Source organism: Pangasianodon hypophthalmus, chromosome 13, assembly GCF_027358585.1.
Source record: "Pangasianodon hypophthalmus isolate fPanHyp1 chromosome 13, fPanHyp1.pri, whole genome shotgun sequence".
Taxonomy (NCBI): Eukaryota; Metazoa; Chordata; class Actinopteri; order Siluriformes; family Pangasiidae; genus Pangasianodon; species Pangasianodon hypophthalmus.
The window spans coordinates 23,609,122-23,627,763 of NC_069722.1; the positions used below are offsets into that span (position 1 = coordinate 23,609,122).

General features: G+C 37.9%; 1 protein-coding gene across 6 annotated transcripts in view; it reads right to left on the minus strand.

The window, feature by feature from the left end:
• septin12 (septin 12) overlaps positions 1 to 18,642 on the minus strand; it is a 70,183-nt gene that overhangs the window by 11,918 nt on the left and 39,623 nt on the right. For 3 of the 6 annotated variants that reach the window (XM_026947073.3, XM_026947076.3, XM_026947077.3), the window contains one exon: positions 8,509 to 8,754. In XM_026947073.3, coding sequence (XP_026802874.1) covers positions 8,509 to 8,754 — 246 coding nt within the window. Of the gene's footprint in view, positions 1 to 8,508; positions 8,755 to 11,111; positions 12,088 to 14,633; positions 14,671 to 16,675; positions 17,054 to 18,642 lie in introns of those variants that run through there. The other 3 variants (XM_026947075.3, XM_053239071.1, XM_026947074.3) reach the window with 3 other exon arrangements.

The following is an 18,642-nucleotide window of genomic DNA, read 5'->3' on the forward strand; positions in this document are numbered from 1 at the left end:
AAATTTCTTGGGTTTTACACAAACAAGGTCCAGGCTCCAGTCCTGACCAAAAAAACACATAAAATCCAAGTTGCATGTCTAGAAATACAAATCCAGTTTGAAAGTCATATCGAATTAGTCTTCTTTCTTTTACAGATTACAGAAAGTTAGTTTTTCGGACTGGATATGCACAAAGATTTATGTGTAATAGCTGCGGCAGTGCAGGTATTCATTTATTTCCTTAGGTAGTCATTTAACAATGCCATTTTCCCTGATTTACACCGGGCATATCTGTACATTAGCATAACATCAACGCTGTAACCATAAACACTTCAGATTTCCTTATCGCTTCCATCCTGTCATGTCAGTACACTGTCACAGTCTCCACCTTTAAGCAGATAAATGTAGTGTGTAAACCCTGTTCATGTTCATTTACAGGATGCCCTTTGACTCACTGTGCTATTAGAGCAGAAGAAAGCGTGGGCGTTTATGGAGACGCCTGGTAACAAGTCCATAACCCACTTTTTTATCCCCCTCACAGATAAAACGAAGGTCGTTGCACTGTAATGAAGACACGGCCATGCAGAGCACCGAGGCAATCAGCAGCTCACACAAATCCCCCGTACTGCAAATTGTCAGTGATGTAACAGGTCAGGTCCAAGCGAAAGCGTGTGAGAGGTTTATCTGGCAGCCGGCCAAACGCACCGATGGCACAAAGCCACAGGGAGCTCCGGCGCTTAATGACTCACTCACGCCAGTGCTCACGGACGGAGGGAAGCTATTACTGCCGAGAGATTCTTATCAAGACCCTCTCATGCACTTCAAAGCGGCTCAGCGGATCTGAACAGCTCCTCAAAAACGCAACTGCAAAGTGGATCAAGTGAAAACTGACAATTTTTTTTTTTTTTTTTTTTTTTTAATATTGCGAAATTCTGTGTCTTTAAAGTTTAAGGTTACGTTTTTAAGTTTAATAATTTGTATGAAATCAGAGGAGATGACCTTGGTCACTGCTAAGGAGTGATAGAACGTTCTAGAAATAGGACTGAACTATAAACAGTCCCTGGATGAGTTCCTGGTTTGTTTAAGCAGCGATGTAGGAAACCTGAATTTAAACAGAAGTGATGCAAACTGTCTGAGGTTAAGACTAAAGTTCTCTTTTTATATAATATTTTTCTAGCATGCTGTGTACATATTTTTAACTTGTCATCATTGTTACACTTTGGATAGCGTTATGTTAGCTAGCTAACTTTAACCACAGTATTAGCATAAAAAAGTTTCTGGAAATGTGTCAAGTGATGTCAAGCTTTTTTTTTTTTTTTTTTTATACCTCTCGACCAATCAGGTCACAAGTTAAGGGCCAAGCAAGAAAAATAAACGTGGAGGACAAAGTGTTGGTGAAAACTGTGTCTTATTAGTGAGCAATTGTGATGCATAAAACATTTTGGGACGGTACGTCATTATCACTGGTACATCATTAACTTTCACCAGATATGTAAAACTAATTGTAAATCGCCAGCTAGCAAGCTGGAGAAAGGCTGCAAACTGTATAAAATCAGTAAGATATAGCTATTTTATATATAAATTCATATATAGGAATGTAAGAACAATAGTAAAGCTGAAGTACAAATCACTGTCTCACCGTACTAACGAGTGTAAACAAACGGAAATGGCTCATAGCACCGAAGGATACAAAATGGCTCCTGGAAATTTAAAATAATTTTTTTTCCAATGTGTTATAAAATTCCTTCTCAAAGCCCAACATGTCAAGAGCAGACAAAACAACTGCAGAGGATTTAGATGTCTCACGCTTAATGATGATGAATTGCGCTTCTCTTCACTGAGTAATTACGAGCATGCTGATCGTCATGATGCCGTGAGTCCGATAGATTCCTAAAGTCTTGAATGTTCCAGGCTAGACACGCTGCAGTGATGACGTTTGAGTCATGTGCTGACGAAGCCTGTCTCAGGGGTGTTGTATGGCAACAGCCTGTCATTTACTCACGCCATTTCCAAAGGTCACGAAAGGTCAGGCGTAAATTCACAGCATGTGTGCGCGTGCATGCGTGCTTGAGGCCCACTGACACCTGAAAGCACTTTAATCATCATCATCATCATCATCATCATCTCCTGCTATGAAGAACTGATTACAAAAGGGCTTGCTCCAAACAATGCTTAAGATCGTACGAAGAGGAACTAACGGTACTCGAGAGTAGGGCTAGCAGAATAATTTAGTCTTAGAAATGTAACATCTTAGACATTGGGCTAGCTAAAACAATACTTTTAGGGGCTGTGCGGTTATAGGAAATGAATCAATGATGAAGGGAAGTGTTACTGTTGCAACAGCAGCACGTCCCGACGTAGACCAGTTATTCCTCTTATACCACAGCAATTTGCCAACAATAACAATTTCTTTATTTATTAAAGAAAGAAATAGAATTCTTATCCATTTATAGTTACATTTAAAGTTGTGGAAACAAGTTTATTCCTGTTCTCACAACTTTAAACAGTTGTTCCTTCCCCAGCTTCTTTTTTTTCCACTCTGTCTTGAAGTTAATAAGAGGGAAAAAAGCAGCTTGTTAAGCGCTCATACTGGAGACTCCTTCCATAGATGATAAATAAACGTCTCCTTATAGAAAACTTCACTGTATCAACGAATATACATCCGTCTTACAGATTTTCTGTTAATGAAGAAACAATAACATATTAGAACTAGCACATTGATATAAGCCTGTGATTTGTAGCTGTTGTTATAGAAAATTAATCAACACAGTCTGACCAATCAGAATTGAGAATTCAACATGGTATAAAATGTATTGCATTTAAAAAAAAAAAAGGTTATTGGGCGTCATTATGACGGTTCAGCCATCTTTAGTGTCGTCCTTGTGACCGTTCCGTGTCATTTATTCATATTACACATAACATGACACATTTCCTGCAATTCCACATTTCCATTTTCCTCAGGAGGTCACTGCGGTGGCAATAATACGTTCCACATGGAACGCAGCATGGCCTGTGGGATTGTGGGAAAACCGGAGGAGACTTAGCAGCTCGAGACCTGAGGCTACGTTAAAGGTCCTGCCCTCCACTTTGGAGCGTAATCTACTGAGACCCTCCGCCTCAGTAGTACTGCACTACTGGGTGTGTGTGCGTGTGCGTGTGAACGGAGGTAGGAAAATGAGAAAGTACAAGAAAAACATGAGATTTCCTCTTTTCTCTATCCACTCAGCCACACGCTGAGCTCATCCTGTGTATGTGTGTGTGTGTTTGTGTGTGTCGATTTCTCCTCACAGCCTATCTCTTCAAACCATTTAACACCTGACACTCCATGCTCCTCACCTTCCCCCCCAAACACCCCACTGTGTTGTTGGTCTACAGGGGGTCCAGGAACATCGAACACATCCCAAAACACAATTCGATGTCTGTCTGTGGGATTGATAGGATTCTGAGATGGCACTGCAGTCACTGGAACTTGTCCAAGAGCATGAAAAGAAGTGCTATTTAGCAAAGCAAAGTAAACTAAGGATTAACCTGGAAGCTAAATATGATCTTTCAGCTCATTACAAACGAATACTCTCATATACCCCTTTATTACCCTGATTTATAACCATGTAGCAATAGTCCTCAGATTTCCAGGTAAGTCATCAAGTCATCAGAATGATGCTAGCATGACTAAGCATTTTTAATATGCTAACTGCATTCATCATAAAGAAACTAACCCTAGCAGCGACTCATTCATTAATTCATTCACTTACCTCATTTATATTCTGCCATAAAAACATAACAAAAAGAAAAATGTTCAAAGATGCTTCATACGAGGAAGAATTGCTAACACTGCTAACAAAGAAGTGATTTAAAAGCTCACAAGTCTTTAAAGCACTAACTGCTAACTGCATTGTGCTTTTGTTCTTTATGCTTTGATACAAAATCTAAAAATCTAACATGGCTAGCAATCAGTGTGACATGAGATTCTAGCAGGTCACTAAAATAACAAAATGACACAAGAAAAAATAAATTAAAGATTTTTCACATAAGGAAGAAACTGTAGGATTGCTAACAATGAAAGTAGTTCCAAAAATACTTTAAAAGGCTAACTACGAGCTTAAGGTAGTAGCAAGGTAGCTGCTGACTAATTTAGTTTGCATTATGCTAACTGTTCTGGGCTAAGAGCCCTCTAAAGGGACACAAAAATGGCTAACAATCTGCATGAGCTAGTATCAACAACATATTAATGAAATTAATTTGTATTTATCTAGTAGGACACAAAAGTAATTCCAATATGCTACACATTAGGGAAGAAACACTAGCATTGCTAACAATAACAAGACCCAAGAAAATACTTTTTAAAGGCTAACTGTGAAGTAGTAGTAAGCTAGCTCCTGATTAATTTACTTTGCATTATGCTAACTGTATTGCTCTAAGAGGCCTCTAAAATACACACAAAAAGAAAAAATCCTAACAAAGCTAACATGGATAACATGGCTAATTTTATTTGCTAGCCCTCACTAAAATGGACCTAAGAAATAAAGGAGTGTTTGTCTGATATGAAGAAAAGTTAGCACAGCTAAAAATGATCATTAAGTAGCACCAGGTACTGAATAAGTTTATTTTGGTTTTATTTACAGACATACAGACATGATACAGATCATGAAAAGATTAAATGATACAAAAAAGGCCAGCAATGACTGCTAACTGCTGACTAATTTATTTTCCATTATGCTAGCTGCATTGTGTCAAGAGAATGTATCACGGATGGAATACAGTTCCAAGGCTCCATGGCTAACAATCAACCTGAGCCTGTGGTAGCTAATTAATTAACCCATTAATAATTGTATTCTGGCCACTAAAATTCCCAAAGAAAAGAAAGTGCTGAGCAATTTAAAGAAATGCTAGGCATGCTAATAAAGAATGTGATTAATTAGCAAGATTTTCACTGTGCTAAACAGACTTTAAGAAAATAAAGAATAAAATATTAAATGTTGCTCTAAAAGGCTAACAGTGAGGGTGATGTCGAGGTTAATAAACTGCTGACTCATTTAATTTGCCTTATGCTAATATTTTGTGCTCTAAAAAGACCCAAGAGCGAGAAGCGACTCATTCATTAGCCCATTACTTAATAGACCTTTTTTAGCCACTAAAAACACGAGAAAGTGATGCAAAGATCCTTTATACTAGACCTGCTAACACTGCTAACAATAAATGTGACTTAAAAGCATTGAATGAGTTCATTAGCATTGCGCTAGCTCTATTATGCTAATTAATAGAAGAAGAGATCCAAGAAAAGATAACAATGAACGTGAGGTAGTAAACAGCAGTGAGCTGCTGAATAATTGAATTATGCTAAAAGGCCGCTAACAACATCAACAAAGAAACAGTCTGAAAAGAAAAAGAAAAAGGTGTGGGATCTCACAGGACTTCATTTGCATTATGCTAACTAGCTAGCGACAAAAGGAAGTTCCCTCACACAGGGATACAGCATCAGAAAACATTTTTAAGCTTTAAGTTTTTTTTTTAAAGAGCGACAGAGACAGAGAGAGAAAGCGGTTCAGTGATAAATGAGGTCGAGAATAATTTCCAGAAACTAGCCCAGTCTGGATGAGTCACTGTTTGACCGCTGTTTCTAAGTGATGAAAGGGAAAGTGAGTGAAAAGAGGAAAAAAAAAAGAAAACCAAAAAGGGAGATGGTAGAGCCGGTTGGCTTTGATATGCGTCCAGAGCAGCAGGCATGAAGCGTAGCACCGTGCTAACAAGCAGCTGAAGCTGTAGCTATCACACTTCAGTGGAGCAGTAGAGCACAGCAAATCGACTGATGGAGGAGGAGCTGTGTGGGAATTTTCCGAAGGGAATTCTGTACTGATGTTCCAGTATTTAAAATGCACTTCACAACCCAAAAAACTTGGGTTTCTGGAATCTTTCATTCTGAAACAGGATAATAAAAAAAGACCCATAACACAAGGCCATGCAAGCATTAAAGGGGCAGTCTGTAATTTTTTTAAAGGGAACTGTAACTCTGGAGAGAGTTAGTTTGTGTAGAGAATAGATTAGCTTGTACATGGAAATAAATGGGATATGCCTCTAATGCTACAAACAAACAGACAAAACAACACAAACAAACAAGCAAAGGTAGAGAAAAGAAAGTTAACGAAAGAAAGAAAGAAAGAAAGAAAGAAAGAAAGAAAGAAAGAAAGAAATGGAGGTAGCGAAAAAGAAAAAGAAAGAAAGAAAGAAAGAAAGTTTTGCTGAATTATTTTTTAAATAAAACGATTAAAAGAATAGTTTTGTGACATCATAAACTACCAGTGCAGCACAACATTATGTGTACACTATCAGAAATGCAGTCAGCTCCAGAATTATTGGCACCCCAGGTACAGACAGGTGAAAACCGTAAACCAAATCCACGTCCCATGAAAGTTTTCAGAAAAACAACTAAAAGATACAGAGTTTGTCTTCATGTGCTCTTTAAGGGATTTGCCAAAATATCTCTTTATTTTCACACCAGAGGAGCGCCAGAAGAATGAAAAGCACAAGCAAAACCCTGGCCAAGAAAAAAAAAAAACAGAGAGAGAGGAAAAGAGAGAGAGAGAGAGAGAGCGCAAGTGGGCTTGAATACACTGCTACACTGATCCGATCATAAATCCCGGGTGTTGGACGCACCGGACAGCACAACAATACCCCATGGCATTTAATTAGGTTAGACACACACACTTCATACTGGGAGGTTCCTGAGCTCTGATTGGCTCGAGGTGGATAGCGTGGTGATCTTGAACAGGGCAGTCGTCCAGTAAAACACCCCAGATTATGGCTAGGAGCTAAAGACTGAGAGAGAATGCCTGGCCAAGAACCCAAGCTGAGAGGCAAAACGTCTGCGAGAGCCTCATGCAAGTCCAGCTGTCTCCATTTCAGTACTAACCTTTATGTGTTTCAAAGCAAGAGAGACAGAATCGAATCTTGGAAAGTTGATGGATTTAAGTTTACGCACTGTCCAAGTTACAGAATAAGGATTTAAACCCAAAATGGGTGTGGCCTAAACTGGAAGTTTTGTTTTGTTTTAATAATTTAATATGAACCCTATCTTCTTTTTACATTCAATATGAACCCCTGCAAACACTCAAACGCACAGGAAATAAAAACAAATAAATAAAAAATGAATAGTCCGTCTACAATTCGTCAGTGTCTGTATCTGTTTAGAGCACGTAACCTGTTAATTCAGAATACTGTATTCATATTCGGTTAGTTTCAGTTACTGTGACCCAAAGTGTAGTCACTTTTTAGTGGTTAAAGCCAAAAGCTTTGCAGTGAGGCAATGGAAAAAGTTTTTTTTTTTTTTTTTCAAAATCTGATTTACCGTAAGCAGCTACAGATAAAGATCTTTCGTTGAAAATAGTACTATTAATTATTAGTGTTCATTTGTTACAGAGAAAAGTGAAAATGGACTCCTGTAATTAAAAAAATTAATTAATTTAAAAAAAACAGATTAATTGCAAACCTGTACTGTGAATCAGAGTTTGCTAAATTTATTTTTAAAACAAAAGGTCTAGAACCACTTTCAAATTTCACAGACTCTACCTGTAACCTATAACTGAAGTAGCTGCTTTTTTTTAACATATAAATTTTTTTGGCACCATTACTGCCAAAAATTCAAAATCACCAGGAAAGCTGAAAAACACCACAGACATTTATCTTGGAATAGGATGAATCAGCTCCTCTAAGTTTGTACAGACGTTCTGAAGAAACCAGGGTGATTCATTTGTAGAATTTTTTGAAATTTCCCCACACACAGTCATTTATCTAATGTAATGAAATCTCTAATTACACAAGTGTCTAATGACCAGCTTGCTGGAGAAGAAACCTTTCCACCAGAAACCAACAACAAGAGCTTTGCAGCTTGAATAAACTCCTTTATGTCTAATCACTGTTAATGTTAGGGTTCGAAAAAGAGCTGAGCTCTAGACGTTGGCTTTATGCACGTCGAGCCAGCGTTTCCTGTACACCTGCCACTGAACTTCCCCTCCATCATGCCTCAACCTTCCTGTCTACATGTGAAACTTGTGTTTACCTCAGTGTTACTCTGGTAGACGCATTGCTCTCACACACACAAATGCACCACACCACAGCATGCCTTTGTGGTCCTGTGCTGCTAATTTTGTCTTTGATTTTGTTTGATTTCATTTTGTTGGTACGGTAAAAAGCTAATCAGTGATTTAGCAATAAAATTAGATGGAGAAATCTCCCCAAATGTTGCTAAGTTTGTTGAGTCATAGATGCCAAAACTTTTTCACACCATTCTGGAAAGCATGTATTCATCACTTGTGGGAAGCTATGACTCAACAAATCACGTCCTAGCATGTGTAGAGGTTTTGAGGAATTCTGTCCACGATTGCAATATCGCAGTAATCCACATTACCTTCATGACCTTATGCAAATTGAAGTTGTGAGGTCATAGTATAGAATTTGCATAAGTTAAACTCATATGTCCTATTAGTCCCGGTTGAAACGCATGCCGCTCCACTTGGCATGTTATACATTACTCACCGACCACCATGATGTTGAACTCAAAGGCAGACTTCATGGTCTTGCGTTTCATCTGATCCAGAACGGCCTCGATGCCTACGTAGCCGAACAGGTCACTGCCTCTGATGACGCCCTGCCTGTTGGGCTCAACGAGGCAAGGGGTCTCCTTCTCAACCTCATGTTCCTCCTCCACCTGAAGCTCCACCTCCCTCTCCTCCTCCATCCGGACGGGCTGTTCCAGCTCCAAGTCCAGCTCCTTCACCGTCTCTGTGATCGGAGAAAGGCGTTATATGTTAGCATAACGTTTAGCTAAAATAATCTTTACAAACACTGCACAATATAAACATAAATATATATCTAACTTGTTTAGGAACATTGTGACATCTTCTCTACAATGTTATCAATATGCATGAAATGCAAATCGAAAACACGTCTGTGTTCATGTTCCATTAGCCAGCTAGTTAGCTGCCAGTCCATTAGCTCGCATTAATCACAAATACAGACAACAAGATAGTTTAGTATCCAAATCTCTGTTTATGTTTTTATTTTCTCAGTGCTTTACTTAACTGTAAATAAACTTCTCAATATATAACTTTACCAGGACATTAGTTAGTTAGTTACTTAGTTAGTTAGCTAGCTTTCTCCACACAGTTTTGGTTCTGTACCAGTTGTATACAGTTGTATGAAGAAGTACTGAGAAAAGTGGAATTAGCGTGAAGAAGTTGTACTTAATCAGAGATCTATGTATATCACTATTTTCTAGCTATCACACTGTTCACGAATTTACGTTGCAGAGGAGCCTTCGCTGTCAATAATTACGTAATATGACGCCCATAGTTCCAGTCAGACAAAAATTTTGACTTTTTTTTAGCTTTTAGTTATAATTAAATCTTAAGATATTCATGACTGTTCTGAATGCTTATTTAATGACAAATCTTTAGTACCATTAAGATTTTTTTAAACATCTGAAATTTGTTTCCATGGACTTTGGTAGCTATTGCGAATAACTGCCATTGCAAAACTGGCATCTCAGCAGGAAATATAGCTGCGGCGAAGCTTTGTTTTGGACACAGATAGCAGAATCTGAAAGCTCACCTCTCGCTTGCTAAGTTACACTTTCCACAGATCTCGGGGGGCTAGCATGAAAATCACCTGCTATGCTCAGTGAACTTTGCACAGCATGCCAGTAGGAATCGATCAAAAAAATGTTTTCTGCGGTTTGAGCTGTAGTTTGTTCAGCTCAATTGAGTGCACTTGAGAAATCAGGACAGAGTGAGTGAACAGAGTTCACTCTTGAGAGCTCGTCCTCTGAGGCACAGAAGCTAATCGGGCGGCTAGGCTGACTTAGCCATCACTGGGAGGCATAAAAGTAAGCGTGTATTGATGCTTAAGAAAAATGTTCACATGGTAAGAGGATTGACAGGTCACCTGAGGTTAGCATGATACAACTACGAGAAATCAGATTATAAGGCATAAAGGCATACATGGCTAGCAGCTAACAAACTTATACATTACTTTTAACTACTACTTTTTTTCAATTAGCCATCATAGAAGATGAGTTAGCGTTGCAGTGCTAATGTTTATGTGTAGCAGTAAAGTCTATCTCGAGACTGCCTGGTGTGCTAAGAGGATTAGCAGGCAATCATCATCCTGCTAGGAACCTCTAAAGTCAGCATGTTAAAGCTGTCCAAAACAAATCCTTAGTTATGTCACCTTATCCTCATGGCATTCTGGAAGGGTGCTTACATAATATATGATATATATGATATAAAATACTTTTTTAAACAAAGAGGAGACAATGTGGTCGGTCAGATGATCTAATCCTTCAAGCTTTTATCCAAGCCAAGAAATCATCGTGACCTCAGATCACGACTGCTCTTTAACCTACATACAAGCTGTGTAGCTGTTTGTTAGTTCATATGTGCATCAACGCATTACAGGACGTGTAGGATGATCTGACATGCTTCCAGGAAATGCCTGGTGCTACTGAGCCTCCACCTAAACACACCGATAGCATAACCTTTTATAGAGTTTTGTGGGCGTGGCTAAACGTAAATCAGCTGTTCCGTGAATATGCTCGGTAATTTCCGTCTGATTGGCATTTATCAACCTACGCGCACACAAATCAGCAAAACTTTTTGTAAATCTGGCGGCTTTTTAGTTTGGTTTGGCCTACGCCAACTTGTACACGCAACTTTATTAAACGATTGAAGGTTCAGGGATGCTGTTGGCATTGGAAGTGCAGCACCAAAGTAATCATGCCACAGTTACATGATGCTTCCTCTAACAAGACAATAACACTTTTTGTGGCTGGTAAACTCATTATTTGGGAGTTTTATAAACCAACCAGCATTAGTCTGGATTAAACCAATTTAAAACTAGTTGTCTAGACTAGCCTTGATTAGAGAATTAACAAACTAGTCTTATTGCTATTAATTACAAAGCATACATTGTGTACAAACATACATTTGGTTGATGTGCTCTGAAAAACATAATGGCACTAAACATTTTTCAGGAAAGTGCTTGGCCCTTCCACAGTTTCTAGAATCTCCAGTGCTAAAATAAAGAAAATAAAGTGTCGGTCTCTAAACATGATGATTATCTGCTGAATCATAATCGCCTACCTCCAGGCACAATCCCGTTGCTCGTTAAATGGACTAACATCTCTGTCTCTGGCTGAGAAATGTGTTATGGTGGAACGTGTTTGCGCCTGGGGCGGTGAGGAAGTGAGGATGTTGTTCACTTCCTTGATAAGACTTTGCTCATGCTGTGCAAACAGGCCTGCTCACACATCCACAGTCTCCTTGGTGTTTAGGATTGTGAGTGTTCTAGTTAACGCCATACCTGTACAGTCATATCAACTTGTCATGAGCCACACATTAATGTACAGTGTCGCTTTATTTGTTTCATAATATCTCTTGGAAATAGAGACTCAGATTAGCATCATGTTCACTCAAGCAAGGTGTGAAACTGATAAACAGGAAACAATCTGCAAGCTACATTCTGCTGTAGAGATATCACAGAAACTCCATTTAGTTTAGAGTGAAAGAAGGTTAGAACAGATATTTTCATAGCCAAATTTCCCGTACTCTAAATAAGTACCCGTGCTGAATTTGGTTACACTACTTGCCCTACTGTCCCAGGTTCGACCCTGAGCTTGGGTTACAGTCTGCGTTGAGTTTCTGCACGTGTTCTACCAGTGTCTGCTCCCAGGATAGGATCCACAGCAACCCTGAGCAGGATAAAGTGCTTAATGAATGAATGGATTCTTGCCTGGGTACTAATTGTACCAAACGGAGACACACCAGGTGTATGCGAAGCAGAATACAGCTGCCCTGATACCTTGCTGTGTCATGAGTCATATCTATAAAGGTACCGGTATGAAAACAGTTTCAGAAAGCCTTCGTCCCCGCACTACCAGGTTACCAACATATGCCGACGATATCCGCCTAACCTTAACACCCATTAGGCGAGACGGAATAAAGTATCTTTGGGGAAAGTAGAGCGAACATCCTGTGATTACACCAGCTATTTCTCATTAGAAGTGAAATCTTAAGTAAAATGATTGCGAGTATTTCTCCACAAACTGCTCCAATGGATAAAACCAAAGTCCCACCTGCTCAAATATGCCCCTTCACTCAGAAATATGTCATGCCGCTGAAGAAAAATGTGGTTGAATTCGTGTTTCATGTTCATATGAGCTTGTGAATTAGGAGAATATCACCAAAAAATATATTTATATTTTATTTTTCTATGCTTGTCTTATGAACGGGAAAAGAAACCTAGCAAAAGTGTCTCAAAAATACTTAAAATTATGAATCTCAAGACCTGTTTTCAAAGAGTTAGTATTATGTAACACAGTTACTTGAGCAGAGTTTCAGATTCAGATTAACAACCTGATTAGCATTGCGTCATACCGTATATCACAGTAGAGGAAAAGAGAAAGAGATGGAGATTGTAGCATGTCAGTAATATAGAAAAAATGCAGGAGAATAGATGTGGTCAAACATGGATCGTCTCAAACAGACGGGATTGTGGGAAAAGAGGGATGGCTTTGTCTCCCAGATGCATGAGAAAGACAAACAGACTGACACGACGTGAACGACTGCTCAAAAAAATGAGTGTTTGAGCAATTAAAGAGAAACGTGAAGACTGGGATCGAAAAAGTGCAGGCCTGTGTCTGTGTTTAATCAGCCGCTGGTCGCTCTGCTTTCCGAGGACCGACACAAATCATACACATGCCACAAGGATGACAAACACAGTACAATGACAAACACAGCGAGAACAGTCCAAGAACCACGTACCACATGTTTACATCCAAACATCTGAAAAACTTTAAGCCAAACTACTCGTAATCAGTAGCTGTGTTTGCAAGGACACAAAATGTAAACTTGCTGAACTAGCATCATTGTTATTATAATAACAAGCTCAAGAAGGTAACGTTAGCTTAGAAAGTTAACCAAAACACCCAGCAAATGCTCTCGTCTGGAGATCAAACCCGTTACCGTCCCATCCCACCATCAGCAATTATTTTTAACACTAAATATGAAAATTTGTAGGATAAATTGTTTCCTTGTGGAGGCCATATTGGTCAACGAACAACAGGATAAAGTTTCAAGCCCTGAATAAATGCAAAAATTACAACTGTTATGCTAATCAGATTCATGAATTGATTATTCCTGATTCGGTTTTCATTCCAATCGAACAATTTGTTCCAGTATTAACAGATTATTATGCTGCATGCAAATGTAGCTACTATATTTAGATGATGTCATCGAAACATATCATTTAGTCTAACAATTTGGTTTTCATCACACACACACACACATACACACACCCCAATTTTTACAATATTTAGCCTTTTTTTTTTTTTTTTTGGGATATTTACATTTTTAATTATTTTTTAGCCCAAACTATAAACACACTTACCATTCACCTTTACGATACATTATGATATAAGTACTCAAAATTCATCAAAAACCAATAAAGGGCAAAATTAATGTAGGTCTTACTCATTTGCTATCTTTGTGAGAACATTCCATTGACACAAATATAATATAATTACAACTATAATTATAATATAATAAAATAAATATAGAAATAATTAACTAATTAATACCAAGACCTAAATCTGACCCCAAGCTTAACCTCAGTAACACTTTTATTTATATATTTTTTTAATATAAAAAGTATATATATTTTGTGAGGACCTGGTGATTGTGAGGACATTTGACACAATCCTATCATTGTGAGGACATTTAGGGATTTTTGGTCCCCACACACACACACACACACACACACACACACACACACAGACACACAGCAGGTGCACAGTGTAGGGTCGCTCTAGTTCCCCCACATGACCACGCCGTCTTGAACATATGATCATACTGAAAATATAAAGAATCACTTTAAGCCTTTTCTGTCAAAGTCCGCTCGCTATCTGGAGTTTCTATCTTGTCTGCTAGTAACAGTCGGAGGTAGACGCTTTAAAGCAGCTCTTTATCAGACTGTTTATCCCAGATAACTGAAAGAAACCACCATGATGATACAGGGCCATAAAAATGACGAGTGACAGTCGGCTTGACGTGTCTGTGTTTTACAGTTCAGTATATAAACAGAACATTAAACGAAGGATGAACTCACGATCGTTTACTACGACTCCTGAAACTGTAAGCTCCATATCAAACATTTACACTTTTATCCAAAGTTAACTTACAATTTACAGAGAATACAATCCAAGCAGCTGAAAGTGAAGTGGTTTTTAGCTCAAATGCTCAACAGCATCTCTGTTAACCTGCTGATCGCTAGCTTTAATGCTACATGCACCTTTTGCTCAGAAGAGGGAAGTCTTGGAATTAAGTCTTGGAAAACTTGGAATTACGTAGTATTTTGATCTTGGAACATCTAAAGTTACAAAAAAGTGTGGGGGAAAAAACATGGACATCTTGTGTTAGCAACTAGCTAGCCAGTTAAAGTTACTGATAAGGTTATGAGTGATAACTTTAATATTTATGATGTATTGACTGTCTCAAAACAGAAAAATGTATAGATTTTTAATTACAGATTTAACCAGTTACTGTTCTGATATGTTGACTGAGCTAAAGCGAACACTGCTATAGTACAGAAGTGGTACTTTTACTTACTGCTGATAGTGTGAGCAGCCATGTTGATAAAACTCAGGGCTGAAGACACCTTCCCGACTTTCTGTATAGAAATTCCAAGTTAAGAATAGAAAGTTTTTATTTTATTTGGCTTTTCTTAGTCCGAGGTCGGAAAGTTACGGGTTTTATTTATGTCTACTCCTGATGCTCTGCTCCTGTTTGCAGTTTCTGCACTCGTGACTCTGCAGGTGTGGAAGGTCCGACATGAATACACTAAAGATTTCCACTTCCTAAAACAGTTTAAGTCTCAACATTCAACTAAAACTTGTAACTTGGAAAACCAAAGAAAAATGGTACTCCAATCGGTCGGAATTCGAACTCTGGAAACTCAGGACGGTCTCCTTAACTCTGAGTTCAGCAAGTGACGTCAAATCAACATGGCTTCTCCCAGCATCAACACTAAACAAAAGCTGCATTCGACTTACCCCGGAAGTTGGAAAATTTGAAATTATGTTATTTTCAAATGCATATACTTGTATTTACAGTATAACACTTTAAAACATAAGATGTGCTAACTTTGGTGCATTCGATTTACTTTGTAAGTCGTAATTCGCAGGTTGGAATGACGTAATTTTCGAACTCAACGAATTCGACATACAAAGTAGAAAAATAACATGGACGCCTCCATTACTAGTTTACATGCTGATTTGACGTCACTTGCTGAACTCAGGGTTGAGTAGACTGTCCCGAGTTCCTGAGTAGGAATTCTGATGGTTCTTCCTAGTCAGAGTTCGGAAGTTATACTGTATATATACAGGTATTTGCTTTAGATTGATTAACATACACACATATTTGTTTGTTAAATCTGTAATACTGACTCTACAGTTCGCTGTTTTCACGAGGAAAATATTCATCACTCATCACAGTTAGCTAGCTAGCTTGTTGCTAACAAAAAAATGAATGCTTCCGACTTTGTAGCTTGAATGTACGGAGGTCGCAAATGACATAATTCCATGTTCCAACTTTCCACTTCCAGGTTAGGTCAAACTTAACAGCATTAGTACTGTTTGTACGCTTGTATACAGTAACGATTTATCATCCCACTATGCAGCGTCACCCAGAAGAGGACGGGTTTGCTTTTTGAGACTGGTTCCTCTCAACTTTTCTTCCTCACATCATCTCGGCTCGTTCATTAGCGATTTAAATCTACATCCGGATTTCTGTAAAGCTGCTTCGTGACACTATGTCTTGTCAAAAGCGCTTATCGAACAAAACTGTATTGAATTGAACTAGCTCAGAGAGTCATGCTTCCCTGAGTACAAACAATGGAAGACAATTCTTTAGGAATTCTCATTCTTCTAATGCTATGCTAACACCACGTTTTCTATGCTAATTCAGTCCCTCTCTCTGGGGGAAAAAGAAGTTCCTCAAAGGACAAACAATCTTAGCTTAGTTTTTTCTCAAAAATAAAACCTTGTAAGATTCTACAAAGAACAAATTCAAACCTGGTGCAAAATGGAACATTTCTAAGCAAGCAACTTGCTGTATGTTTTATTCAACCTTTGTCAAAACTTGCACACTTTTTGACTTGATTTTCCAAAAAAAAATCCTCCCTGATGGTATAATCCAGTCCCAGATTAAATAATTTATGTGTCTCTTTGATTAAATCACAGCCAAATAAACTTCTTACGCTATAAAAGCGATAAACAGAGCCGCTAATGACTCGGAAACATGTTTATCTTTCCTGCTGGTCCACTGCTGAGTTTTAGTTCATTTCCCATGAATGAACTGCATCTGATTGTAAGATACACGGAGGAAACTACCCATAATGCTCAGCATGAAAGCTTGCAATGTTTACAACTCTCACAAATCTGTTTCTTCGTACTGCTAAACAAAAGAAAAAAAGCGATAACATCAAAATAAACCTAATGCTTAGAGAAGACCGCCCCTCCCCCTGAGTGCGTGTGTGTGTGTGTATATGTGTGTGTGTGTGTGTGTGTGTTGCTGCATTGTTATCAGCATGCTCAGCCATAGGCAAAACCCTAGAGAACAGACAGAAATCTCACAGGATAGCAGATTCTTACCTTCTCTCATTCACAAATCCTCTCCTCGCAAATCAGCAGAGAAAAGCAACCCACACACACACACACACAGACACCACAGACACCACACACAGAGACCACAGACACTACACACACACTCTCCCAAACTTTTTCTCGTCCTGTTTCTGCACAACAAACTTTGGCGTCCTGCTCCCAGAAGGTGCACTGACTGTTAAGTCTGCGTGCTAATGAACCTCTCTCTCTCTCTCTCTCTCTCTCTCTCTGAGCATGAGTGTGTGAGTGTGTGAGTGTGTGTGAGAGAGAAGGAGGGGGTTAACGGCTAAAGCTGTTCACACTCATTCACATGCAGATTGCCAAGGAGCTCACACTAATCCAAAAGAGGACTTCTCTTCTCTTCTCCTCCACACCACAGCACTCCTCCCCCATGCCATCCCTCCTTTCCTTTCCTTTCCTCTCCTCTCCTTTATCACACTGGTTTGTGCAGCGCCGAAGCCGCCATCGCACCCCTGATGAGCATAGAGCCAGGCGAATGAGTAATTATCCTACAAAAGCAATTAGTTATAAAAGCACAATTTCTTTAAAGACCCTCTCAAGTCCATGAGGAACTTGGAGAAACATTTGGATTAGCAAACATCTATGCTGGCCATGAGAGCCAAAAATTATAATCTCATTCTGATAAACTGATGTTGTGTACAGATGGAGAAGTTATAGATCAGAAGTTACAGTTCTGACTCATGGTTCTGGTGCTGTGATAAAATATTTCCTAGACTTTTCTGAGATATTGCCATTTTTGTGATAAATTTTTCAATAATAAAATTCTTTAATAATAAATAAACAAACAAATAAATAAATAAATAAATAAAATTTCTCCTCCTTTACAGTGTTAAATTTATTTAAAATCTATTTTTGTAGACATTCAATAAAAATAATATAAGCACTTTTTTTTAATGAGTTTTTACATTTAAAAAATTTCGTCATTTTCTGTGTTAAATAAATAAATTGTATAGACATAAAATAAAAGTATCATCGAACAAATTTTTTAGGAATCTTTACAATTTTATTTTATTTATTTAATTTTTTTTATTTTATTATCCCCCTTTTTATTAGTATTAAATCATATTCTGTTTTTGTAGACAATTTGATAAAAAAAAATGAAACATAGTTTTTAATAAATCTTTAAAATTATTAAGATTTTACAGATTTTCTTCCTTCTTTTCAGTGGTAAATTGTTTTTTATTTTTTATTTTCTGTAGACATTAAACAAAAGCATCATTGAGGCAGTTTTACACGATTTTGACACATTTGTTTTGTTTTATTTTTTACAATTTTGGAGTGTTAAATTATTTATTTTTGCAGACATCATTAAATACTGTTTTAATGAATCTTTAAAATTCTTTCCTTATTATACAGATTTCAGTGTTAAATCATTTATTTTGTAGTCATTAAATAAAATCATTTATTTTTTCTAGACTTACGAGAATAAAAGTATCATAAAGCACAAATTTTCACAGATTTGTTTTATGCAACACTACAGTTTTACTGGACGTTTCTTAGCAAACCTGTATAACCTGATACATCATGAACGACGATATGACATTTTTGTCATATCGCCCACCTCACCACCAAAACCCTGCTGATCTAGACATGGCAGGCCTGAGGGCGGATTCATCGCTGCTAGTTGCTCATGTATTACAAAATTCCTACATCTGATGAGTAACTCACAATTTCCAGGCATTTCTGCATTTCCTTTTTTTTTTTTTTTTTTTAATATTACCACTTTAGTAAGACAATGACTGCTTTTAGCCTTCCTCTAAATCAACATTAACAACAACAACAAAATGTGAAGTGTGCAAAAAAACTATCACTACTATGTATCTGAGGGGGAAAAAAAGAAACAAGTGTTTTAGCGGAACAAACTACAACAAAAATCAGGAGCTTCTAATACTATACACTAATATTTATTTTAAAAAAAAAAAGAAAAGAAAAAA